At 41.4% G+C, this 26,256-nt stretch overlaps 2 protein-coding genes across 6 annotated transcripts in view; one reads left to right on the forward strand and one right to left on the reverse strand.

The window, feature by feature from the left end:
- Positions 1 to 5,613: 5,613 nt before the first annotated feature.
- On the reverse strand, positions 5,614 to 19,027 carry LOC145443790 (methyltransferase-like protein 27). Of its 4 annotated transcripts, XM_080321744.1 has the most exons (7): positions 18,977 to 19,023; positions 15,142 to 15,352; positions 12,672 to 12,791; positions 8,871 to 9,009; positions 7,896 to 8,007; positions 7,685 to 7,805; positions 5,614 to 5,861 (listed from the first exon to the last, which is right to left on the reverse strand). In XM_080321744.1, the coding sequence occupies exons 3-7, from the start codon at positions 12,741 to 12,743 to the stop codon at positions 5,661 to 5,663; spliced, it is 645 nt and encodes a 214-aa protein (XP_080177870.1). In that variant the 5' UTR covers positions 12,744 to 12,791; positions 15,142 to 15,352; positions 18,977 to 19,023; the 3' UTR covers positions 5,614 to 5,660. The 4 variants fall into 4 exon arrangements, with proteins under 4 accessions (XP_080177870.1, XP_080177871.1, XP_080177872.1 ...); XM_080321745.1 differs by lacking the exon at positions 15,142 to 15,352 and having other exon boundaries at positions 18,977 to 19,027; XM_080321746.1 differs by lacking the exons at positions 15,142 to 15,352; positions 18,977 to 19,023 and adding an exon at positions 15,391 to 16,707.
- Positions 19,028 to 19,099: 72 nt separating this feature from the next.
- The window catches only part of LOC145443788 (testis-expressed protein 11-like), a 44,856-nt gene continuing 37,699 nt past the window's right edge, over positions 19,100 to 26,256 (forward strand). The window contains exons 1-7 of one of the 2 annotated variants that reach the window (XM_080321741.1): positions 19,100 to 19,236; positions 22,664 to 22,812; positions 24,017 to 24,193; positions 24,259 to 24,376; positions 24,432 to 24,511; positions 25,285 to 25,527; positions 25,913 to 26,040. In XM_080321741.1, the coding sequence (XP_080177867.1) occupies positions 19,194 to 19,236; positions 22,664 to 22,812; positions 24,017 to 24,193; positions 24,259 to 24,376; positions 24,432 to 24,511; positions 25,285 to 25,527; positions 25,913 to 26,040 (938 nt within the window). In that variant the 5' untranslated portion in view covers positions 19,100 to 19,193. The remainder of the gene's footprint in view (positions 19,237 to 22,663; positions 22,813 to 24,016; positions 24,194 to 24,258; positions 24,377 to 24,431; positions 24,512 to 25,284; positions 25,528 to 25,912; positions 26,041 to 26,256) is intronic. The other variant, XM_080321742.1, reaches the window with a different exon arrangement.

The following is a 26,256-nucleotide window of genomic DNA, read 5'->3' on the forward strand; positions in this document are numbered from 1 at the left end:
GTGCGCTCACGTATATTATTTTTGTTGTTCTGATAAGTAAAAACAACTGAAGATCGTGACGATTACCACGGCTGAAGACAGGGCCGTAACAGCAGTTCGCCACCCCCCCCCCCAAAAAAAAAAACGTTGGTCTTGCCCACCCCCCCACCCATATGTTGATGAACACGACTTCTGGGGGTTTCGCCCCCCAGACCCCCTCAGGCTGTTCGCTTAATACCGCTACTTACTTATCCTCTATATTGGGGGGCGTTAACTTGGTCAGCTTTTCTCGCCTGAACGCGCGAAGCGCGAACATTTTTAATATAATCGGTCAATATGATCGGGAATTGCAATATGTTGCTGTCAATTTTTGTCCTCTCTCTGCTCACGTAATCAGATTTACTGGTAGAGCTGAGTGAGGTGTCTTGGACACTGTAGGGCCCGTTGGTATGACTCCTTAACATGATGTTATTTCGTGACCTCCTGTCTGCTATATAAAAAAAATCGTCCAAACGTATGCTACGAAACTAAAAGACGCACTCGATTTGAAATTGGTATTTCTTCACTGGCATATAATTTTTCCCTGCGGGATGGTATTTGTCTTGTGAGGTTAAGATTGCCAGAACAGTATTTTGTATTTATAACGAAGTTTTCGGTCAGCATTAGGGCAGTCCTTTTCGGTCTAGGTTTTCTCGCTGCCGATTGTTCTGGCACCCTTCTTGGAGTCGCCTGTTACATGGCCTACTTTATATGTGTTGGTGCGTCGTGGCGTGGTAATGGCCAACGCCAATATGCCCATTTCTATAAATCTTGCGTATTTTTTCTTGGAGGCAGAGAACCCAAAAATCAAGATAATTGGCAACCTGAAATCGCGCACAGTGCTAAAAAAAATTGAAAAAGTTGCATAAAGATTCAAAAAATAGTCTATAATTTATGCTAATTCACGAAATAATTTTGGGCTCCCTTTGAGCTCGCCCCCCCCCCCAATTGGGGGGTTTGGGGTGCGGCAGTTACGGGCCTGGCTAAAGAGTTACGGCTCACGGGACGAAATGAACAAGATGAATGATCCACTGATCATACACAGATATCTCACGAAAAAAATCACAGAAGGCAATGGAATCATCCAACGCAAACATGTATCAATAGTGAAAGTAGGTTTTATAGTTCTACCTGGCGATGTTCGAATGTGGCATATACTAGGGTTACTATATTTTGGAAATCGAAAAAGGGACACTTTTTCAGAATTTTCAGAATTGCAAAACCGAAGTAGAATTCTCATAAAATGGTCAATATTTCCCACTTTGTGGTCGGTTGACTAAAATGAAAGGTTAACTTTCTTGGTCGGTGCCCAAAATACAGTTATTTCCTTCACGTTGTCGGGTGGTTGACTAAAAAAAGGTCAACTTACCACTCGGCTCCCGAAATACCCGCCGGGCCGTCACTTCGGTGCTAATTTACGGCATATCAGTCGAATTTTGCTATAAATACGACCATAATTCTCAAAAAGAGGACAAAATCTCAAAAAAGAGGACAAAAGGGCGTCCTCCGAGGACACTTTCAAAAAAGAGGACAAATCCTCTTAAAAGAGGACGTATGGTAACCCTAGGCATATACAAAATATTCAAATATAGGTGGTCAATTAGCCTTGCTACTCACTCTAAAGTAGAAATATCGCTTTGAATTTCAACTTGAGAAGAAATATGAGTAGCGATTCACAAGTCATATCCAAACTCCTTCAATTGGAAGTAAACTATTTGGTTCTTTATTCCAGCGGTTCTTAACCAGGGGTCAATGGACCCCTTGGGGGTGCGAAGCACCAAAGTGGGGGTACGAATTGTAGAGTGAAGTTATACGCTATTTAAGGCTTAAAAAAGTTTCGCAAACTAACGCAATACGTAGATTCTTCTTGGGCGGATTTTTTCAACTAGCAAATTTCCTTCACGTTACGCTTGATTTTGTGTTCAGAGATTTGCAGAGGTGGTCAGTAACGAAGTACTTCTACTTTTTCGAAGTACTCAAGTAGTTTTCCTCTACTTCTGGTACTTGCTCAAGTAGATCTGATTTTCGCTACTTCTACTTCTATTTCGTAATTTTTTTGTGATCTACTTACTTACTTTTCGCTATTTTCAGTTTGTCAAGTAGAAGTAGTTTAATCCTTTAATCAGGAAGATAGACTGAAGAATTTCGGGGCTGTTTTCACGGAGTATCAACATTTAATTTTCATAAAAGTTGAGTAAAGCCAAAAACTTTCGTCGCGCTTCGCTCCCAGTGGATACGGAGTGACCAGTATGATTTCAAGAAAGTATCGGTGAATATAATTTGGGTAGCGGGTTGGCGTGGTTCCGTTCATACCGCATTGTCGCCCTGTGCCCATATGGTATATTTCACCACAGTATATATGGCTCATCATAACGTTTGAAACTGATGTTTCGCAATCTAGCATTTACTTATCATTGCGTAATCTAGCAGTCCATGGCGTGTCCTAATCTGAAAAAGTGAACTCTGACTTTTTTTTAGTTTTAGAGCTGTTTTAGCATACGAGCTTTAAAACCTTCTGTCTTTAGACATGAAATACATCTTCCGTTTTTAGAAGTAGTATTTAAATTTCACTTTCGATTCCCAGTATCATATACTTTGAGCTCTAATCAATATCAGGTCTTTTGTCTCGATGTCTCATGTTGAAGTATAAAAGCAAGTTTAGTAATGCCTTTAATTTCCTGAAATAAAGCTACGCAATATGGCATTTTCACGATCCACCATATTCTTTATTCGCGTTTAGTGATCGCGCAAAGTGTTCAGACTGTATCCCATACCACTTCTCCGTATTGCTCTTCGACTACACCACGGGCCTTATAATATGGGGGAGGGCGCCATACCACGATATTTTCCAGAACGGGCTGTTCGATTAAACAGAGGATTAATATCGCATTTCCATATCAATACTATCATCTTTCATCCCATGATGCGGACGAATGCTTCTGCTGTCGAAAATTGAATACCTCCTGGTATACATCAATATGAATCAAGCTCGGCACCTTTCGCATCGCTCAATTTGCACCTTTTGGCAATCCATGTGAACAAATTACGATCGTTGTCACAACTACTTACTTACTTGAGTAGATTTAAAATCAGTCAATTCTACTTCCACTTCAAGTAGTTTTAGGTTGCTTATGGAAGAAGTACTTCCACTCGTACTTGAGTAGATTTTTTCGTCGCTACTTCTACTTGAGTAGATTTCTTGACTACTTTGACCACCTCTGGAGATCTGTTGCTTTCAATTTGGGTACCACCCCCGTCAGAAATAATATAGTCATGCGTTCGTGAATTGCGTAATCCCAGGTTATATTCGCTACGAAAAGAGAGTGCTTGTTTGTGAGCCGTGTGTATAAGCATTATCAGTGGTGGCCCGACGATTGAGGGCCCTGAGCGAGACTTCCAGGGGTGCCCCTATAAGTAACTTGCAGCTTCTGGGGGTTCTCCCCCCTCGCACCCCCTTCCACATCTATTAATGCTAATTATGGGACTTTTCTAACAAATTCAGAGATTTCATGATTGACCTATCTGTACGAAATCATCTTCTGGATTAGTACACCAATTTCCATATATATATATAGCGGGATTTCCTTGTACCGCTATCATCCTTAAAAAAGCTCGCCAAAGAGGAGGCCATGGGCGACCACCCACCTCGCCCACCCCAAAAGCTACCACTGTGCATTATATAGTGATAGCAAAAGCTGGGCAAAATCGAGTATCTGAGTGATTAGTTTCTGAATCTCGTCTTATTATAGATAACGAAGGTAAACGGTTTACCTTATAGTTATCGATAGTCTAATGCTTTGAGTCGAGTCGAGTCGAGTAACTCATGATGATGGCATAAACAGAATGTAAGACTCAGATCATTAAAATTATTACTCGATTCAGATTCGAGTATACTCTAATCATTTCGCCCAGTCTAGAGTTGCCATGCGTCGGGAATTTCACTGTTAAAACTGCGTCCGGGAGGAATTTCTAAAATATTCCTAAATGTCCGGAATTTTGAAGGCTTGAAGTAGCTCATAATTTTGTCGTGCATCAACACAAACAATATTATTTTTGGAGTGATTTATGCTACATGAAATTTTTCTTCGCGCTGCGCTTAATTTAGTATCATATTGGTTTCACTATGGGAACTACCATCCTCGCAAAAACTGCGATCAAAAAGAAATAAAAATAACATTCATTTACAACAATAAGTCTTATTGTAATCGCAATCACAATTAGACTATATATTCATAGAGTCGGTTTAGGCCGTTTGGATGCTTTATTCAAAGATAGTGGCTCTAAACCTGGGGGTAGTTTGCCTTTATTCTGGGGTTCGCGGAGATGTTGAACGTAATCAGCTTCCAAAATAGGCCGTGAGTATGAGTAAGTCTGGGTGAATCTACCGACTTTTAATTTTGTAATCAGCTCATCAAATTTCGAGCTGGGCCAAGGAACATTTTCAAATTGGCAATGGAGCCGCGACCATGGAAGGCTGAAAACCAACATTTTGCCGTGTTTATATATCTCAGTGGTGCAGTGCGCACCGGCATTAGGCTGATAAATAATCTTATAAGTGTGACATGAACATGACTTAGCGATTACGCTCCTTGCATTTTCGAAGTCATCATCCTCCACCAGCTCTACCGCGCGCTAACTCTGATCACGTAGGCGGAGAGAGGATCAAAATTGTATAGTAATACATGGAAGCACCAATATTATTGACATAATTCAATCAAATCCCTTAACGACCAGATGCATATAGAAACCGGATCTATATAGCAAGCCCCCCATAAGTTGCATCGATTGCCCTACGGTAAGCCCAAGATCAGTTTTGGGCGGAAGGGGGCTGCAAAAATGTGGCTTCGGCCCTGGTTACAACTTATAACACACAGCCACATACTCTTGAACCGGATCGTGACAACCTCCAGTCGATAGACAAAGCTTTGCTGGTGTGACGTCATATTGATCGACAATGTGTTCATGCAACATTATAAAATCCGCTAGTTGGCGCTACAGAGCGTCCAGAAATTGTCCAACTAAAACATGGTAACCCTAGCCCAGCCCTAGTGATGGGATGGCCCGTACTGTAAGGGGGACGGGAGCGGCGTTTGCCACGGGTTTACAAAGTGCTGATCCGGTCCTGGATAGGGGGTACGACGAAAGTCTCATGGCAGCTCAAGCGGTATGAGCGCTATAAAAGGTTAAGAAATACTGATCTAATCTAAGGTTATATTGGAGGTAGATACTAACGAAATCGCAGGGCGCATCTTCTCAACTCACTCAAAATGACTGGAATCCGACCTAAACCAAACTTTTTAGCAGACACCGATAAAACCGGTAATCAAAAGATTTTGGCGTCTAGCTTTTTGCTTATTTCCAAATCGTTGTTTTGTTTGAACAGTTTTACAGCCATTACTATGAATTGCTATGATGGTATATTAAATTATAATCTAGATTCTAGATACCTGTAACATATATAGTCACATATATAACAACCAATTACAGTCCGAGCGGAAATAATAATTCCTCGTTTACCTGCACACTACTGTACGCATGACTGATCTTGCTTGATGCCTCCGGATCCAGGAGGTTACATATCCATAAACACATAGATTCCCGCAATAGCAAATATATTCTCTAAATTTATACTTCAATTCAAATTAAAGCTTTTTTAAAACAAACACATACGACATTATATGTAGCCCGTAAGGGACCTCTACTTTTCTCTTCAACACAACGGTCCCTTTTCCCACTAGTTCGTCAACGACGTTTTGCAAGGTTTCCAGATACCTTTCGTTTTCGGGTGACGTGCGAGAGTTGAAGATTATTATCCCGCCCCGCTTTGCGGCGTTCACCAAGTGCTGAAATTTCAAAATTCAAATCCGCGTCGCAGAATTAGGGCAGTGGGCTACAAATAGCAGGCATTGCCAAATATGCTGTTGCAATTTTGTGATAGGAGACTTGGGTTCCAGAACTAGTGCAAATCGGACAGGATTTCTAACCAAACTTAAGATAAGCGATAGAAACGCAGCATTGTCGTCAACATAGCCTACATACATTGAACCGACAGTCGACGAGCCTGTCCAGGGTCCACATTCAAGCCGCGATCACTTCACAGAAATTAGGGGTCGGAATTAGCAATATGGCACCACGTGACATCAGAAGGCTCACGTTCGCGTTCACACAGAACCTTTTAAAAAAGTTCGCGGTCACACGAACCTGAACCTGACAGAGGTTCACACCATCCCTACTTTACCGGTCTGTTAGAAATAGAATAGGTCGTTACTCGTTGCAGATATTCTAGTCCAGTTCTATCGAGAACTGATCCTACGCGACGACAATGCTAATTATTTGTGATGACACAATTGAAAAGTCGTGACTCGAGAACAAAACCATATTTGAAACACAATGGTCATGTTTTAAACATGTTTGTTTTAAATTGATTTTTGTTTTAAATGCAATCCTAAAAATGGTTATTAAACGAAACTTATATAGTAAGTCGGTTCGAATTTGTTCGGTTGTAACAGCCATGTCACTCGTGAAAGAGCAAACGGCCGTTTCGCGGCGTCATAGTAAAACCAACTTTCTTAAACAGTGCGGAAAATTCGTGAATATATTTACAGGTAGATTCGACAATTCGATTTGAATGCAACTTTTCATGTTCTGATATTTCTTTCAAAATGAATGACCTACCGAGCTGGACGTCACATCTCACGAAATCGATCGTGATAGCAAATGTCTTTAAGTGTAATAGCGATAACTTGGTCACCGCACTGTCGTTTCAGTGCACCAGAAAATATCCGCGATATTCTGTACCTTGACTAAAGAAGTTCCAAGTACAATCAATTGTTGTATTATATGAGGCGAGATTTATCTCGTTTTATTCAAATATTTGCTCTTTCGAAATTGCAACTTAGCTGACGCTTATTGAAGTGCTGGGAAATTACTGTATCGCAATCGCAACAACTTGAAGACAAAATGGAACTCCAGACCGTGTTATTTTTGGCATTTCGGGAACCAAATGCCAAGACTGCCAAAACTAAAAATTTTGAAATGCCAAAAATTAGCTATTTTTGGTATTTTTAGCATATGCAAAAATAACACTCCCTGTGTAAAAGGTCTCCACACCTATATGCACCATACACATATATATATGTACTGTACATGCAGTCATTTCCTAGTTTATCATACCGGGTGGATGACTTTGCATATTATATTGATTATGAAATGCCTTCATGATTTCTAATCACTGGTTGGGTAGTGACGGCTGCTAGCTAAACGTATCAGAAACATTTTTGAATTGCTATTGTAAGTATTGTGATCTGTGTGAATCCGTAATGTGGTATGCATATTGAATCGACTATTGAGATTAGATTTTGCAGAAGCACTCGGTTTTGTATCGGATAAGTTTGGTCACCAACATCGTTTAAAATTCGGGTTCAAATCTTGCAGTTTGATGGCAGAGTGTGGATACTGCATGTTTTGTGACTTCCGTTTCATAAGAAAGACCAAACTGACGCAATTTACATTACATGGCTAATTCGAGTCCATAAATATTAATTCATGGCGATGCCAAAATTGCCAAAATAAAATCCGAAAAATGCCAAAAACAAGCTATTTTTGGCATATGCCAAAAAGAACATGGTCTGACTATAACTAAGGGTATGACGTTCATTTAACATACCGGTATGCATCCTTGAGGCATATGGTTAAGAAATAATCCTGCATCGGATGACACTATGTCGTAAGAATTATCTGGAACGGGCAGCGGGTTCGTTTCAGTGCATGTGTGAATAAACGTCTTCCTGTTAAAGTTGCGCAGATTTGTGATCGATTAAAATTCAGATGATGCGGAATATTGAAAAAATGCCGACATTGATATATTGTGTTTTTACCTGTACAAGCCTTTTGCTTTCGCGACATCCATCATTGCCTGGTTCATTTCAAGGGCGTCCATTTTACCTTTGTAGCCCAACTCTTTGTAATGTCCGGCCGTTCTTCCTGTCCCTGGAGAGAGATAGCCAACATGAACGATCAAAATAAAGGTCTTAGGATGTACGAGCTGCTTATGTCATATTCATTGATATCTAGATGATCCTGCTTCACGTAATGTTGGAAGTGGTAAGTAATGCGATTTCCAGTAACAGTTATAAGAAACCCGTGGATAGAGATCATAACATTGGTCGGATTGAGAGATATCTAAACTAAACCACATCCTTACCGGGAACAATATATTATATTATATATCTGAAACCTAAATTATTGAAATGTCCTGTTTTCACATCAAAATAGTAAACATGTGTTCGTTTGAGAGTATCTGTAATTGTGTAAATGTGCATGAGGCGGGGATGGGGGTAGGCCGACTTAGCAATTAGTGGATCCGCACTATAAACTTTCTTTTGAGACTTCGGATTCTCTACAGTAGAATGTATTGTTTTGGTGCATATTAATCTCCTATACGAGTCGAAATTAGCATACTAACCGAGTGGAACAGCCCATGCACAACAGTAACTAAACTTATTTCCGTAAATAGCACCTATATTTCGAGTGTCATACGAGTCATTTTGGTTTGGTCGCGAAAACGCACACTGCACCTACGATTAATTGCTTAAAGTGTGCGACCCTTCGACCGAATTTACTTTTGAAAACCACTGACTTGAGTACTTCTACTTGAATAGAAATGAATGACGTGACTTCCACACCTATGTTTGGGCATATTAACGATGACTATACTTTGACCATCTCCGCAGCTAATTTTTGATATGCCTGCCGAGAAAGTAGTATAAACCGACAGCCATCGACAAAAAGACATAGCTCAAAGAACGAATAAAAATAAAATACAAAATCATGAAGATGTTTGCTATATTTACCAGCAGGAACGTCGAGCATTAGACAAGACTCTTCATTGGTAATGAATTCCAGCGCATGCTTAATCAGATTTTTACTCCCGATACCTTTTAACTGACCGTTCACATCGATGTCGTATGTGGGAGCCCATTTGTCATACACCTGAAGTCAGTGACGCATCATTAAAAAATTATAAGACACCGTCACAGGTGCGTTTCGATGTAGCCATATGGTCGTAGCGGAAATTCAAATTTCGGAAAGTTAATCCATCCGCGATTCCGCAGTTTGATATTCTGAGTCTGAAAAAGTCCGGCCAGCGCTGAAAATCCTACAATGTCTTGGTGGTTTTATAAATTCCGAAGGAAACTGCTAGTATATACGACTTTCAATGCAATTTGAAAATCCGGATCAATCTCGGGCTGTCTGCTCTACCTCGAAATTTGCTAGGTCTGATATATATGCAAAGCTGTACAGTAGGGCTATTCAAAAATAATTTTTTTTCGGATTCCAGCCATTCACTGATTAAATTGTCAGGTTACCCTAAAAAACGCTGCACACCAAATTTGTTTCAATTCTAACAAGTATAGGACTCCGCAGATCCAATTAAAATTTTAATTTATTATGGGAAATTAAAAAAATCAAATTTTTCTGCCAACCCCGTGAAATTGTTGAGCTGTCTTCAAAGACGTTGCAAAACAAATTTGAGTCAATTCCGACAAGTAGAAGCAGAGTTATGTGAGTTTTTCGTTGATAAATCGCGGATTATACACCGATCAAGAATAATCCTAGGATTATCATCGAAAAACTCGTATAACTCCGCCTCTACTGGTCGGAATTGACTCAAATTTGTTTTGCAACGTCTTTGAAGACAGCTCAACAATTTCATGCGGTTGGCAGAAAAATTTGAAATTTTTTTTTTAATTTTCCATAATAAATTAAAAATTTTAATTAGATCTGCGGAGTCCTATACTTGTTAGAATTGAAACAAATTTGGTGTGCAGCGTTTTTTAGGGTAACCTGACAATTTAATCAGTGAATGGCTGGAATCCGGGAAAAAAGTTATTTTTGAACAGCCCTACTGTACAGCCGTACTGAATCGGAAAACGTGTGAATTTTATAATAGACTGACCACCGGAACCGGTCTATAATCTCCCCCGAATATGATAGTTCGCATACGTCTACTGTAGTCACATTTCTTTATGTCATCTTTCGACATCGCTCAAACGATGGAGCGACGTTGATACCAGGGTTATGTACAGTGTCCTATATCGCTGCGCAACAGCACATGCAATGAGCGCACCAGTGTGTGGCGAGACACGTTCTAGTTCAGTGGTTCTTAACCTTGCCCCCAGCGCCCCCCAGGGGGCGCTGGCGATTTTGAAGGGGGACGGAAACGCTCAGGGGGCGATATGGGGGGGGGGCGCTGGGCTCAGGGGGGCGGTATGGGGGGGCGCTGGAGAAAAATGGCTTCGCAGTAGATGATGTGGTGATAGGACATATCCTTAATGAGTATTCAGAGCAAATTAACACCGAAAACTCCGTTGGATATAGCCTTCAAAATACATATAGGTTTAATTGTCCATGGGCGCCTAAATGACTGACACCGAATGTTCCTGTCTTGGCAATCTGAACCCCAGAAGACGAATTCCATCTGGCAGGGAAAAATTATATGTCAGTGAAGAAACACCAATCAGAAATCGTGTGCGTCTTTTAGTTTAGTACGATTGCGCGACAGGGATATTCCTGTTGGGCGATATCCCCGTTGAGCGATTCTATATTTTTTGATATTGCAGACAGGGGGTCACGAAATAACATCATGCAACGAAGTCATACCAACGGGTTCGCCCGCCCGAATATGTTTAATTATTAGTAACGGGCCCTACAGTTTCCAAGAAACCTCTGCGCACACTCAACAACTCACTGCGCTGACCCCTGGACAACAGTGCGTATCGACTAAAAAAGGTAATAACTTCGGATTTGTTGTGCGCAACGTATATTTTCTGCGCGCAGCTTAGAGGGAACATTGCACCTCACCCAGCTCTATCGGTAAATGTGTTTAAGTGAGCAGAGAGAGGATAAAAATTAATCTCAATTTACATGCAATTCCCGATGATATTGACCAATTCACTCATTAATTAGTGAAATTTTTCGCGCTTCGCGCGTCTAGGCGAGAATAGCTGCCTCAGTAAATGGACACCCAATGTAGATACCTAACAGGCTTTCAACAAATAGAGAACAGCCTAATGGGGGTCTGGGAGTGAAGTCCCCGGGAAGCTTGGTTTATCACCTGATGGGGGCCCAGGACCAACGTTTTTTGTTTGGAGGGGCGCTGAAAAAGTGCTGTTACGGCCCTGGTAACGATTAATTGTACCTGCGGGCACGCCCGAATATGTTTAATTATTAATTACGTGGCCTTTATCTTCCTATACAACAGCTCACTCAGTTTATCGCGACTTATATATGTAATTACCACCTATTCATTCATGCATTATAGAAAATTTTGGTACCAAGCCACACAAACTTTGCTGACCATCGAAATCACGATAGGGGGTTCGTGTAGGCGAAGCCCTCAGAAGTTCGGTTTATCGCGCTATGGGTGCGCAAGGCAAATCGTTTTTAGGGGGTTGACGAAGTGCTGTTACGGCCCTCCCTCTTACTCATTGTCTTTATTACATTCCTCACATTATGAAGTTGGGGGGCGCTGGAGCACGATAATTTTTGAAAGGGGGCGCTATAGGAAAAAAGGTTAAGAACCACTGTTCTAGTTCATACCAGTGCTCTTCAATATGTGAAATGGTACGCACTTGCGCGGATGAAAAATATTGCAGTGCTGATGACAAACATTGCAGTGCTGATGACAAACGTGGTAAGGATGAAAATCGTAAATAATTATTACTTTTTCTTACATGGAATAATTCACATAAACCTAATATGAAATTCAAGTGTAGTGTGGCTCCTAACTTTTGTCGTTGCGACGCAATTGCAAAAACATGTTTAACTTACGACGCACCAATAATCGTATATAGCACCAGCCTCCGAGGCCATTTTATCGTACCCTTAAAACGATTTCTGCCAGAGAGTATTTTAGACTCGCGGAAGATACGCTCTATATTGGATAGGAGTGCTGGATGGTTCTTATAGAGACCATGGCCATCCAAGCACTAAAAGTTCTTGTACGAAATCCAACAACTTATTCGGCCGAAAAGGGTTTTAGAAGTTTTAGAGCTCAATAGTTGAAATCCAGCGATGAAAAAAAGTTTTCTTTTCAATGAGATACTTGATGGCCTAAACCGGTAGCCTACTCTTTAAACACCTCAAGAAAATATTCGCAAGTATCTTCATTTTCATTTTGTATAGCAATTTTGGTTGGTCTATGCGGATGAAATTTTTTTCAAACGAAGTGCAGACGGTGCTCAAAAAGGTTGAAAAGCAGTGGTTTATACGATGCGAAATCCCACTTATTGGCCGCGGACTGCCGTGGCAGCCTGACATCGCTTGTCAAAATTTCAAACGCTTAAAATGTTAGATGTATCGTGGTTTTACTGGACTCGAACATGTCATGAAAGCGCAAATACATTCGCTCAATTCCACAGTATCACGGGTATGTGGTCTTTTCGAGTGATTTTTAATCCTCTGCCATTCTGGATTTTGCTGACACTGTACATATTTTTATTACTATCAAAGTTACAAGATGGCATGGTTTGCTGATTTGCAGTCAGTAAGCATGCATTTGATCCTCCGCAATAACTACACTATCAGGCTCTCCCTATCATTGCTAGTGCTCCAATAAAGCCTGGACGTGCGGACAACAATTCGCTACTCACCTTCATCAAGTCATGGAGAGAGTCTGGATAATTCAATGAATCGGTATAGTTCCACTGGATTTCATCAGTCATATTTATCGTTCAACGACTTGAATACGTTTATCGCAAACAATGGCGGACCTGTGCAGATGTGATCAAAGTGGTCGGTTTCTACTTAATTCAAAGTAGAAATGATGGCGTAAACTTTTACTCAGTTACAAGCAGGCCCGTAACGGCCGCACCCCAAACCCCCCAATTGGGGGGGCCGAGCTCGAAGGGGCCCAAAATTATTTCGTGAATTAGAATAAATTATAAGGTATTTTTTGAAACTTTATGCAACTTTTTCAAAAATTTTCCGCGCTATGCGCGATTTCAATAAGTTGCCAATTATCTTGATTTTGGAGTTCTCTTCCCCCAAGAAAAAATACGCAAGATTTATAGAAATGGGCATATTGGCGTTGGCCATTACCGCGCCACGACGCACCAAGACATATAAAGTTAGGCCATGTAACATGCGGCTCCAATAATGGTGCCAGAACGATCGGCAGCGAGAAAACCTTGCCCGAAAATGACTGCACTAATGCTGACCGAAAACTTCGTTATATATACAAAATACTGTCTTGGCAATCTGAACCTCACAAGACAAATACCATCCCGCAGGGAAAAATTATATGCCAGTGAAGATATATACCAATTTGAAATCGTATACGTCTTTTAGTTTCGTAGCCTACGTTATGGCGATTCTATATTTTTTTTTATATAGCAGACAAGAGGTCACGAAATAACATCATGTTAAGGAGTCATACCAACGGGCCCTACATTGTCCAAGACACCTCACTCAGCTCTACCGGTAAATCTGATTACGTGAGCAGAGAGGATAAGAAGATGATAGCAATATATATGCAATTCCCGATCTTATTGACAGATTTTATCATTAATTTTCTAAAATGTTCGCGCATCGCGCTGGCTCACTAGGCAGTACAGCTCATTTCGTGGCAAAAGCGAACAAGGTGATTGGGGGGTAGGTTTATCACCCTGTGGGAGCTCCATACCGAAGATTTGTTGCGGGGCCTGACGAAGTACTGTTTCATTCCTGCCAACGGGTATACGGCCGAAGATATTTAATTATAATATTGAGGGGTCCTACCTTTTCGAACACACCTCACTCAGCTCTACCTGTAACTCTGATTATGTGAACACAGAGAGGATAAAAATTGATAACAACATATATGCAATTCCCGATCATATTGACTGATTGAATCATGAATTATAGAAATTTTTCGCGCCTCGCGCGTTTAGGCTAGAAAAGCTGCCCCACTAAACGGCCCCAATGTAGAGGATAAGTAAGTAGCCATAATAAGCGAACAGCCTGAGGGGGGTCTGGGGGGGGGGCGAAGCCCTCCCCAGTTCGGTTCATCAACATATGGGGGGCCCAAGACCAACGTTTTTTGGGGGTCTGGCGAGGGGCTACTACGGCCCTGGTTACAAGTGGATGTTTCGATTGCTAAGTCATGCGCAAACTATACTGCTATCGCAAGTCGGAAATGAAATAATTCACTCAATTAGTTTCATAAACGAGATTTGATCGAGGCGTGGCACATATTTAGTAATTTTTTGGTGTCTGCTTTCGAAATTGTAACATGTGGGATGCATGAATAAGGGTACAGTATTCAACGATTCAGCAGTGTCTATGGGAAAATTTAATACCGATTACGCTGCGTTCATAACGGGTGACAGAAGACAGTCTCTTGCAAGCCGAGGGCGTTCAAGTCACAGGCAAAAATTTCCCTATTTCGAAAAATTTACCCTTTCACTGCCATGACTGGTGTTGTATTTTGTCAATTTTTAATATCCATGTCTTTGCAATTTCGTTATATTATCCGCCGTGGCTACTGACTCCTATACTGGACGTTATTTGCTTCGAATGCATGAAGCTCAAAGTTCCTCTTACACTGACGAATCTATACTGACTCCTACGCAAATATATACCCCGGTCACCGAGTTCTTCATTTCATGTGACAAGCATGTACGTTTTAAGATTGCTTAAATCATCATTGGTGCATAGCATAGAAAGCTGATATTGGAAAAAATATTATTGTCCGTGACTCACAAAAGGTCGAAAACGGCGACAGGCGACACTCCAACCTCATTATTAATAATGATAATAATAATAATAATGCTGTGAATAAAGAATATAATATTGCCCAGCCATCCACGGCAAATCACGTGACTGCAGTCCTGCAAAGTCTAATGACAGATGCCCGGATCATGAAAAAGATTAATTTATCACAATATCTGTTGCAAATCTGTTACCCATCTCGAGAGCACTCGTTCGAATGGCGAGATACAAATGACACTCGACCTTAAATACAGTGCGCCTATACCTCCGACATCACATCAAGATAATTTCTTATTTATTTCGGCAAGCGACCGGTTCGCCTGACGAGACTATTTTTGTCTGGACAACTAGACCCGACCCGAAGCTTCGTACCCAGTCGCTGTAACACCGATCGAAATATTGTGCATTTCCCCGTGATATTCTCATAATGCACCAATTACACCGCGTGATAGCGGCATGTCACTGCACATGCACATCGTCGAGATCCATGCCCAGCGGCCATCGTAATGCCGGTCAAATTTCTGTATCTTTCCATTGGTTATAGCGTCGTGCGTAATGAGGCGATTCCCGCGCGATATCCTCACTAAAATTACACCAATATAATTACGTAAAGTAACTTACCCGGCTGATGCAACACCAATCGAATTTCTGTAAGTTTCCGTCAGCGACAAGATTCCGTGTTATGAGGCGATTTTCGCGTGGTATTCTCAGGATACGCCAATTATATGCCGCGTGATTGCGACATACTGATTTGAGTATAATTCTAAAGTGTGTCTTGGCGGTCAGCGTGTCGCTCTCTGATGTCTAAGGATCCTAAAGACACTAGGCCATGGCAGGGGTGTCTAACATACGGCCCGCGAAGCAATGCTGAGTAGATGTTGAGATTTGAAGTGAAAATAACTTCATTAAATAGTCCGCCAAGACAGTAAATTTCGAGCATGTTCAATTGTTCATAGGCCTATCTTAACAACCATCCAACCGAAGTGTTGTGGTATCACTCTAGTCACCATTAGGAACAAGTCGGTGACAATGACACCAAATTCCGAGAAGGCAAAATACTGCACACCGAGTTTAGAGTTTTCTGGAAATATGGATCAAGAAGTAGTTATTCATCGAAGAGAAACCGTTCTATGCAGGCTACATGGAGACTATAATAATCACACAAAAATATTATATCTGAAATCGCACTGCTGCGTATCAATTCTTACTCGAAAGATTCCCGGCCCGGAAGAAATCCGAATCGAGATTAGATAATAATGAACCAAATTCCAATATCAGCGTTAACAGTTAAATCTCTTCGGCTACCGCCAGATAACGGCCGAGACAAATGACGTATAGAAATCTTCCAACGTATAATGTCTTTAGCTCCACTGTATTTAACCGGCCAATCGTCGTATTTTTGCTAATTGCGTTATTTGCGAATAACGGTGTTGGTGTTGCTGGGATAGAACGCCTGAGCGACTGGGCCTATATGATCCGAAATATAATTTAACATGGTATGATGTACGTAGGTTGGATATTAATGAAGTACTCATGTGAAAATCAAGGGCATCGATTTTGAGAAAACATTTTGGAATCATTTGACTGGTCCGGCCCGCGACGCAAGTTCAGTCTGACATCCCTGCACTAGGCCAATCACGATAAGGTTTATAATGAAAAACAGGTATAAAAGTAAACATATCGAACGATGACAATGATTTTAATGAAAAATAAGTGAACTGATGAGCATAACGACACCTTAGAAAAAACTCTTAAAATTCTATATTTGAATTTGAAAAACTCATAGATTATTCGTCAGAAATTAAAAAAGAAATTCCAAATCTGGAACACAGCTTGAGCCTGATATTAGAAATATCGTACAAGTATTCTTGTGGTGAAATTTCAACTCCATCGCCGGTTACCGTATTTTTGGGTTCGGCCGTCCGTCATCTGTGGACCCATTGCATTATATAGGGTATACATATAAAGTGGCTTCCTTTTTTCGCTTCTAGGGCCTACGCAATATTACCAATTAAGTGAATCATATGATAAGCCGCTGTAGACGATAGATTTCTTCATCACTTATTTTCGATAAGACTTTTCCGCACCATACTCAAGAAAAGGTTTCCGAATAATATTTTAATTAACAATGTATTCGGTCTTCGCTTCAACCAAAGCAGGTTGAAATGGGGGGAAGGGATATTTTCTACAATGCCCTGATGTCACGCATTCAACGGGTCAAAGAGTACGATATTTCGGGATTTTCATAGTCCTGTTACGGCCCTGCTTGTAGAATCGTATGTGTACTTGCAGTGGTGACTTTTGGGGTGGGCGAGGTAGGCGGTCGCCCGCCCCCCTGGTCGAAAGGCCCCCCCCTATTTGGATGATGCGCTTTTTTGAAGGATAATAACGAATAAACATGGAAATCCATGTACCAAGCAAGAATATGATTCCGTACAGATGTGTCAATCATCAGCAAATCTCTGCATTTGTTAGAAAAGTCCCGTATCCCGATAATCATCACGTCTCCACATGCGGTAGAATTACTTAGTTTTGATTTGTAGTCTATCCTTGCACACATGCAATAATAGACATGGCCGAATCCAGCTCCTGACCTAACCTTACCTTGGTGAAAGATAGATAATAACAAGAGATGCAAAAGGGGGGTCTGGGGGAGGGCGTAGTCCCCCATAAGTTAAGGTTAGATGCTTACAGGGGCCCCCCGGTAAGTCTCGCCCAGGCCCCCTATCCGTCCGTAGGGCCACCACTGTGTACTTGTATCGCCTTGTGTTACCTTTATTTATAATTGTGCAATGTGCATTTTGCGAACAATTGTGTAGAATCCGTCTCAAAAAATTAGAGGTACGCAAGCTTGATAATTGTTGGAAAGGGGTTCGTGACCAGAAGAGGCATCGAACCCTTGCTTTGGTGCGCTGCTAACCGTTGCTATACGTTAGCCGTGGCTCATAATACAAAATTTTTATCGAGTGATCATCATATTATATCTATATTCTATTTTCTATTTTCTATCTGATATTTTCGATTTTTATTCACATTTATTTAGGGTTACCCTATTTTGGAAATCTGGAAAGAGGACACTGTTTCATAATTTTCAGACTTGCAAAACCGGTGGGAAATCCTGAAAAAATGGTAAATTGTTCTCACTTCGTGGTTGGTTGACTAAAAAAGGTCATCTCCGGGTCAGCTCCCGAAATACCCACCTGATCGTTACTTCGGTGCTGATTTACGGCACCTCAGTCCATTTTGGCCATAATTTGACCTAAATTCTCAAAAAAGAGGACAAAAGAGCGTCCTCCGAGGACGCTTTCAAAAAGTCAAAAAAGAGGACGTATTCAACATAATGAGTAAGTAAGTATGTGTATGTCACGAGTGCATAGAGCAAATTGTGTATTAAGTAACGCAATACCGCTGAACGTTTGTCAAAGGGTATAACTAATTAACTATGGAATGGTACATTCGATAGTATAACGTATTGATGTTTCGATATTGCAGTATTGCAATTTCGGCTTGCGTCGCAAAACAGGTTGTTAAAGTGGCCCTTTACTTCACCCATTTGGAGTTAAAGGGGCACTGCGCTCTAAAAATGATGTGGTCTCAAATTGAAGGTAAAAACGAACAAAAATTTTTGGCCGCGGTTATTTCTTTCAGAACGCCACCGTAATTGAGCTGCAATTTATTGAAATTTCTACAAGACCAGCTGCCGCGGCTGCTTAACCCGTTACATGGCACGATGTCTTCATCGTCGCACTTGCTCGACGCGATAAGGCAGTCACGCAGAGAACGAAACATAGACACATTTCCTTCACAACATCGGCTGACAACTATCTAAAATTCGTTCTCTGCGTGACTGCCTAATCGCGTCGAGCAAGTGCGACGGTGAAGATATCGTGCCATGTAACGGGTTATGCAGCCGCGGCAGCTGGTCTTGTATAAATTTCAATAAATTGCAGCTCAATTACGGTGGCGTTCTGAAGGAAATAACCGCGGCCAAAAATTTTTGTTCGTTTTTACCTTCAATTTGAGACCACATCATTTTTAGAGCGCAGTGCCCCTTTAAGGACTCCTGCTTTAGAGTATGATCGAGCTGCCATAATTGCAATGAAAGGCATTGTTCAAAGTTAATCAGCAGCGAATGTGGCCGTTACATGTAAAACTTATTACGTTGTCAAGAAGCCAAGAGCTTTCTCCGGCAAGTCACGTTACTGACCTTACCGTTAGATTTGCGCAGATAATCACATTCGATTGGAGGTTGTTGAACTGTATCTGTAAAACAATGAATTAAGATTTATTACGCAATAATGGCTGATGCAACTACACAGTCACACGCGCACTTTGTGTGTTCCAACCTGATTCTTGCCGTCATTCTGAATCTGTCAGCTGTTTGCATCTTCAGGTAATAGTCCACGCAAGCTTGAGTTGGCAAGATGTCAACGATAGACTTCAAGCCATTCATAGATTCTGTTGAAGGTGAGTCCACAGACAGACCCATAGAAAGCTAGGTGTACGTCGTTTTGTACCGGTAGCAGCGCGATACGGTATGGTTGTTATATCCCGACCCTTCCCTCACAGATAATACATTATAGATGGGTAAATTGATTTATTGTTTCTACGTTCTGGCCCCAAAATTCTAGGAATTCATAATCCTGACGCGACCATGATGCACTCAATTACACGAAAGGGGTGTTCTTGCTGTATCTTTGTTGCATGTTGATGTTGATTCTTTGAATGATTCATTTCGTCCGTCTACTGAACCCTTGTTATTTATCTGATCTTCACGCGATCTCCAAGATTCCTTGCACAGAGTGTACAGTACAGTAGTAGGCCTACAATATGAAAATCACACGGATACATCTAGCTCCATTGTTTCAAATTCAGAATTCAAACGCCCAAACCATAATAATGCCACTACCGTGGCTCGTGCAAGAATAGTATATGCAACCCCGCATCGTGCACATATTTCCGAGAATTGTGTCATGTACCACACCTTTAGATGACGTTTTGAGGGGCGTGTTTTGTGGAACCGAAAATGTTCGCAGGCAGAATTGGTCCCTCCATCAATTACTTAAGCGATAAATGGAGATTTAGGATAAAGGATTATTACGGCCAGGGCCGTAAAAAAAGGAAAGGACGCAGTTTATTTTTGTCCTTGGTGTTTTTGCGGCATATACACCGACTCACGATAGACATACACACGATCTCTGCATATGCATACCATGAGTGCATGATGTGCATATGCCGTTGGACAAGGTAGGTGCAGATATCTTGCACCCCCCCTCCATGCTATCCCAGTAATGCATGAGCGCCAAGCAGGGAAGTCATGGACACCAGTGTTACTTACCAGGTCTTTATCCGACACGGCCGGGGATCGAACCCACGACCTACCGATCAAGAAGCCGGACACTTAACCATTACGCTATCTTGTCGTAACAGCACTTCGTCAGCCCCCCCAAAAAACGTTGGTCTTGGGCCACCCATAGGGTGGTAAACCGACCCCCTCCCCAATCACGTTGTTCGCTTTTGCCACGAAATTACAGTTCTACTGTTCAGTTGGCCAGCGCTAAACGCGAAATTTTTTGATAATTCATGATAAAATCGGTCAATAAGATCGGGAATTGCATATATATTGCTATCAATATCTTGTCCTCTCTTCTCACGTAATCAGATTTACCGGTAGAGCTGAGTGAGCAGGGCCGTAACCGCCGCACCCCAAACCCTCCAACTGGGGGGGGTGAGCTCGAAGGGGCCCAAAATTATTTCGCGAATTAGTATAAATTATAGAGTATTTTTTGAAAATTTATGCAACTTTTTCAAAAATTTTTCGCGCTTCGCACGATTTCAAGTTGACAAATATCTTGATTATTGGGTACTCTTCCCCCAAGAACAAATACGCAGGATTTATTGAAATGGGCATATCGGCGTTGGCCATTACCGCGCCACGACGCACCAACACATATAAAGTTTTAGGCCATGTAACATGCGACTCCAAGAAGTGTGCCAGAACGATCGGCAATGAGAAAACCTTGGCCGAAAAGGACTTCCCTTATGCCGACCGAAAACTTCGTTATATATATACAAAATACATATAGGTTTAATTGTCCATAGGCGCCTAAATGACTGGCGCCGAATGTTCCTGTCTTGGCAATCTGAACCTCACAAGACAAATACCATCCGGCAGGCAAAAATGATATATCAGTGACGAAATACCAATCTGCAATCGTGTGATCATTGAGTTTAGTACGTTTGGACGATTCTATATTTTTTGATATAGGCCTAGCAGACAGGGGAGGTCAGGAAATAACATCTTGTAACGAAATCATACCAATGGGTCCTCCCGCCCGAAGATGTTCAATTATTATTTACGAACTCTACAGTTTCAAAGACACCACACTGAGCTCTATTACTATTGGTAAAGCTGATTACGCGAGCATAGAGCGTATAAAAATTGATAGCAATATATATGCAATTCCCGATCAAATTGACCAATTCAGTCATGAACTAAAGAATTTTCTCGCGCGTTTAGGCGAGAAAAGCTGACTCAGGAAGCGGATACCCAATGCAGATGACAAGTAGCGGTAAACAGCGTATAGCCTGAGGGGGGTCTGTGGGACGAAGCCCCCAGAAGTTCGGTTTATCACCATATGGGCAGAGGTGGTCAAAGTAGTCTTGAAAGCTACTCAAGTAGAAGTAGAAGTAGTGACGAAAAAAGCTACTTAAGTACGAGTAGAAGTACTTCTTACATAAGCAAACTAAGACTACTTGAAGTAGAAGTAGAATTGACTGACTATAAATCTACTCAAGTAAGTAAATAGTTTTGAAAACGATCGTAATTCGTTCGCATGGACTGCCAAAAGCTGCAAATTGAGCTATATGCGGAAGGTGTAGAGAGCTTTATATATATTGATTCATCCCAGGAGGTGTCAATTTCTGACAGAATAAGCATTCCTCCACATCATGATATGTAAATGATAGTATTGATATGGAAATGCGATACTACTCTTTTTTTTTCTCAAACATCCCGTTTTAGAGAATACCATGGCATGGCGACCTCCTCCATATTATAAGGCCCCTAGTTCAGTCGAAGAGCAATACGGAGAAGTTGTGTCAGATACGGCTTTAACACTTTGCGTGATTAGTATACGTTAATTAAAAATATGGCAGATCGTAAAGATGCCATATTATAGTGTATAGCCAACGCCGATATGCCCATTTCTATAAATCTTGCGTGTTTTTCCTTGGGGTAAGAGTACCCAATATTCATAAGATTTGGCAACTTGAAATTGCGCGCAGCGCGAAAATTTTTTGAAAAAGTTGCATAAGGTTTTAAAAAATACTCTATAATTTATGCTAATTCACCAAAAAAATTTGGGCCCCCTTCGAGCTCGCCCTCCCCCCAATTGGGGGGTTTGGTTTGCGGCAGTTACGACCCTGATTACGGCCAGTAAGCGAACGTACTCCTGTGGAACTAGCATTCGGTATCTTATGACACAGACAAACATGCTACGTCTACGACGCTACTCACATTACTGGTTTGTGTGATTTCAATAATGATCTGAGGCTCAGAGCATGCCTATCAGACTTCGCAACAACAAATCAGAAAAAATATGTGGCTAAAACTACATTCACTTTTCCGAACCCTACTGCTGTATAATCCAGACAACTAGGTATGAATATTCTATATTGGGATACTCTTTAGGCACCTGCCTTATATAGCTAACAGCCTTGCACTAACCGACCTTACACGTAACGATACACGTAGTCCAGCTTCTTGCTTATCTGCTGACCCGACCAGTTCGTGCGGCGCAATTAGGCCTATCGTCTACCTATGAGATGATCACCGAAAGTGCATGGGGGCGAATAATATCGAAGATATAAATCAATGTGACACTTTTCTTAGAAATAACGCAGTCCCTGAACGCCGAGAGATGTAACGATGAGGATTTGCAACATAGAATTCGTAAAATCTTACTGGAACTCGATTCTGGAAGCGTCGAAAAAATGTTATCGGACCGGGACGCGCCTATGAAGCAAGCAGCGATAGAAAAGGTTTGTCGCATCGCATTCTAGTTGAAGAACGTTAACCGCCTCAGCGCTAAGCGTATAGTTTTTATTCGTGAAGTCACTATCAAAGGTGGCCAAAGTATATTCAGCGTTGCCACTGAATTGCAAGTAGAAGTAACAATTCCCGAGACACGTCAAAACTACTTCAGAGGTTAGTAGAAAAGGAAAGGTCTAAAATCACTCAAGTAAAAAGCTTCATAGAACAATTTTAGGTCGGAGTTTCACTTACTTTTAGCAGTTTATCTCAGGTGACTAAGTCAGTCGTTTTGCCTGTGAAAGCAGTGGTCTAGAAGCATATGCCGCCTCCCCTTAGTAGACTGCAGCAAATTTTGAAATATAGTTTCATGTTCAGACAGTCTTTTCGAAAAAAAAAATGATTACGAATGATGTACCGCGCCTCAAAAGTTCTATATTGCTTGAAAAAGAATCCTCACTGTCTCAGCCCCAAGGCCAAAAAAATATAAGACAAAAATAGAGAACAAGTGTATAAGGTTAACTGAAGATCAATATCGCCGCCTCGAAATTGAGCTTGTCGAGCTTTCGCGATAATATCTTTTTTGAATGTAGAATCTTTCGTCAGAAAGAATCGATAGGGCTGATAGCAGATCATCATTCATGGTAGAAGGTAAATACGATTGTTTTCATTTTGAGCTTTGAGAAACTCCTCTCGCGGCTTGGTAAGATACCGTTTCAGACATAAGCATAAATATGGTGTCGAATCTAGTAGGTGTGATTCAGCCAACCACTGTAAAACATCAAACGCTGTTGCATTTCGATCAAACGAGCCTCTTAAATTTGTCAATATCCACAGATAACTCCCAAAAAGTTCACCTCTCCGTGTTATGTACAGTGTGCACTGTGCAGCAGGATTTTGCCACCCCCTGGCAGCCTGGTGCAGAGCCAGAACCGCCAAGTGGCTGCTATGCAACTGAGTGGTAAAAGTCTACAAACATAAGCGTTTGAGTAAGTGGCATATATGCTTGGGCACCTACTTGAGTACTCCAAAAAACTTGAAGTACTTCGTCACTGAACGCCTCTGAGTGAAACTTCACATTATCTGTAAGGTATTTTGCTCTCCACACAAATATTCATCCTGGCTACGTGGATAAATTCGTGAGCGACATACAAAGCAGCGGGAAGAATTAATTCGTCACGCGAACAGGATTTTAAGTCCATTCCAACCTTGCAGATTCATCAGACCGCGGTAAAACTGTGGAATGCGACCGTCGCCAAACACTCGGGAAAGCTCATACCCACGAAAACGAACTGCCAACTCCGGCAACTTTGCTTTAACATGGTCTGTGCGTCAGATGTCGTTGATGAGAATTTCGTCGATGTCAAGAATGACAACCAGCGAATTATAACAGTAAATCCATTTTCCACAACATGCAATGCATCAAACGTTGACGCAATGTGTTTTAATGTGGACAGATGGGCTTGAAAGTAGGCAAGGCCTGGCTCGACACGGCTGAGCACGATAATGCGTTATCGGCTCTGAAGAAAACCGAAGCAAAAATAAGGGGGTTATTGCAATCTGCCAGGGAAAAAGGTTCTTATTGAGCTTCCACTTTTTGTCCATAAATCAATGCCTGTTTTTGTGACAGATAGCGTAGTTCGGACGCCATGTGAAAAGATGGATTTGGAGAAGGATCTGTTTACTGTGCTTTGCACTGAGGCGGAAGTAGTAAGTCTCTTGCTTTTGATATATATTAGACGTGTCAGTATTCGCCAGTTCACACACATGAACACATGCAAATGAACAGAGATGGTCAGTAAGGAAGTACTACTTATGCTCAAGTAAGTTTTGTACTCAAGTAGGTTATGTCTACTTACTCGGGGGGTCATGTTTTTAGGGTACTTCAACTTCTACCTAACATTTTTAGGCAAAACTACTTACTTTTTGGCTTGGGATTTTGTAAAGGAGAAAGTGATTTTGGATATGTTTTTATCACCTTTGCGAGTGCAGTAGTCATACCAACTGGGCAAAAGGTCCCTTGCACGACGACGATTGTGTTTATTCTCGAAAATTTCACCTATTTGTAGGTCTTAAATCAAATTGCGTTAGTCTCGAATATGCACCCTCGACGAAATCTACTTTTGAAACTGCTTACTTCTAGTAGAGTACCAAAAATCCTTACACTGTTCAATCCCTGGCATCTTTGTTATATTGTCCACCATGGACAATGGACATATAATTTAATTCATGTATACAACAGGCATGGTCATAAAGGCCTCAGTTGCCGACAAGCACATCTTTCCTTCTATATATTATGCATACATACATACATAACGGTGACTACCTGACCTCCTCTGCTTACGTCCCCGCGTAACACAAAATTTTCATATTCAATATGGTGATCGTATGGTCAACGAAAATGCAATATTTCCGTAATTCCTTCCCACTCTCTTCCTTGAAGCACATCCATCCAACACACTTTCATCGTTTATACTCTGTAGATGATATCCTGCGAACGCCTAAAGGACGCCGAAAATTGCGTCGAAGAAGCTTCAAAAGCTCCGTTCCTTGCGGAAACGCCGTCCGGCCGCCACAACAGTACAGAAATAGCAAAGTTGAGCTCGCTTACTTTCAACTGCGGATTGAGCCTTTCAAACACGATGAAATATGCTGATGCCGTACGCTGGTTGCAGAAGAGCTACGAAGTTGGCCAGTGCGGAAAGGATATCATAAAATCTACTTTGGTATGAACCTCTTGGATCGAAATCATTTTGGAGGGAGGGCTATTATTTATGGATTTAAAGTGAATTATAAAGTGTTTGCTTTAAGCGGGGCCGTACCACAACTTAGTCACGCCCCAGCGATTGTCTTATGGTCTTCGACCCCACCATCCAGTAGTGTGGATCTTCACAACAAACTCAAGCGATACTAGGAATATGCTATTCTCTCATAATTGTGATTTGATTAGTTAGGCTCCATTCTGTAAATTATGGGTATTCAATTTCCATGTACCCATGTTACAATAAAGAAAAATTTGAAATTGGATAATCTGCTGAAAAGGACTCTAATTTACGTTAATTGTGATTGAAATTCATTGAATTTTCCTTAGTGCTTCTTTTTCGCTGTTAGGGGAAGATTTTGAGGCTTACCGCGCATTGCTTCGCCGAATTACGAACTGCTCAAGACGACCGTAATGCAATGGACACACTGCAAACGGCAGAGAGGTATGGCTCCCATACTGCTGGATACTTGCTCAAGTGAGTACGGTTCTATGAAAGAATTAAAAAATGAAATTCTACTGTAGTGGATGATACCGTGTGACTTCGCAGTGTCTAGTTATATTATTTAGCGATTTTGTATTTAGGCCTATCTCTGTATGTAGGTTAGAGGTAACACTTCGTACTGGTAGCTTTTGTAGGATGCTGGTACGAGTACATATACGATACAGTGCCTTTTAACGTTGTCTTTTAAGT

The sequence above is a fragment of the Botryllus schlosseri genome, chromosome 7 (genome assembly GCF_051294905.1).
Source record: "Botryllus schlosseri isolate E-star chromosome 7, Bs_hap1, whole genome shotgun sequence".
Taxonomy (NCBI): domain Eukaryota; kingdom Metazoa; phylum Chordata; class Ascidiacea; order Stolidobranchia; family Styelidae; genus Botryllus; species Botryllus schlosseri.

What these genes read in the sequence shown, in the direction of transcription:
- LOC145443790 (XM_080321745.1), bottom strand. Translation starts at nt 12,743, where the DNA reads ATGACTGATGAAATCCAGTGGAACTATACCGATTCATTGAATTATCCA. An exon ending in CTCTCCATGACTTGATGAAG is followed by an intron (nt 9,010 to 12,671) that starts GTGAGTAGCGAA and finishes CACTGACTTCAG; the next exon opens with GTGTATGACAAATGGGCTCC. An exon ending in AAAGCAAAAGGCTTGTACAG is followed by an intron (nt 7,806 to 7,895) that starts GTAAAAACACAA and finishes CAACTTTAACAG; the next exon opens with GAAGACGTTTATTCACACAT.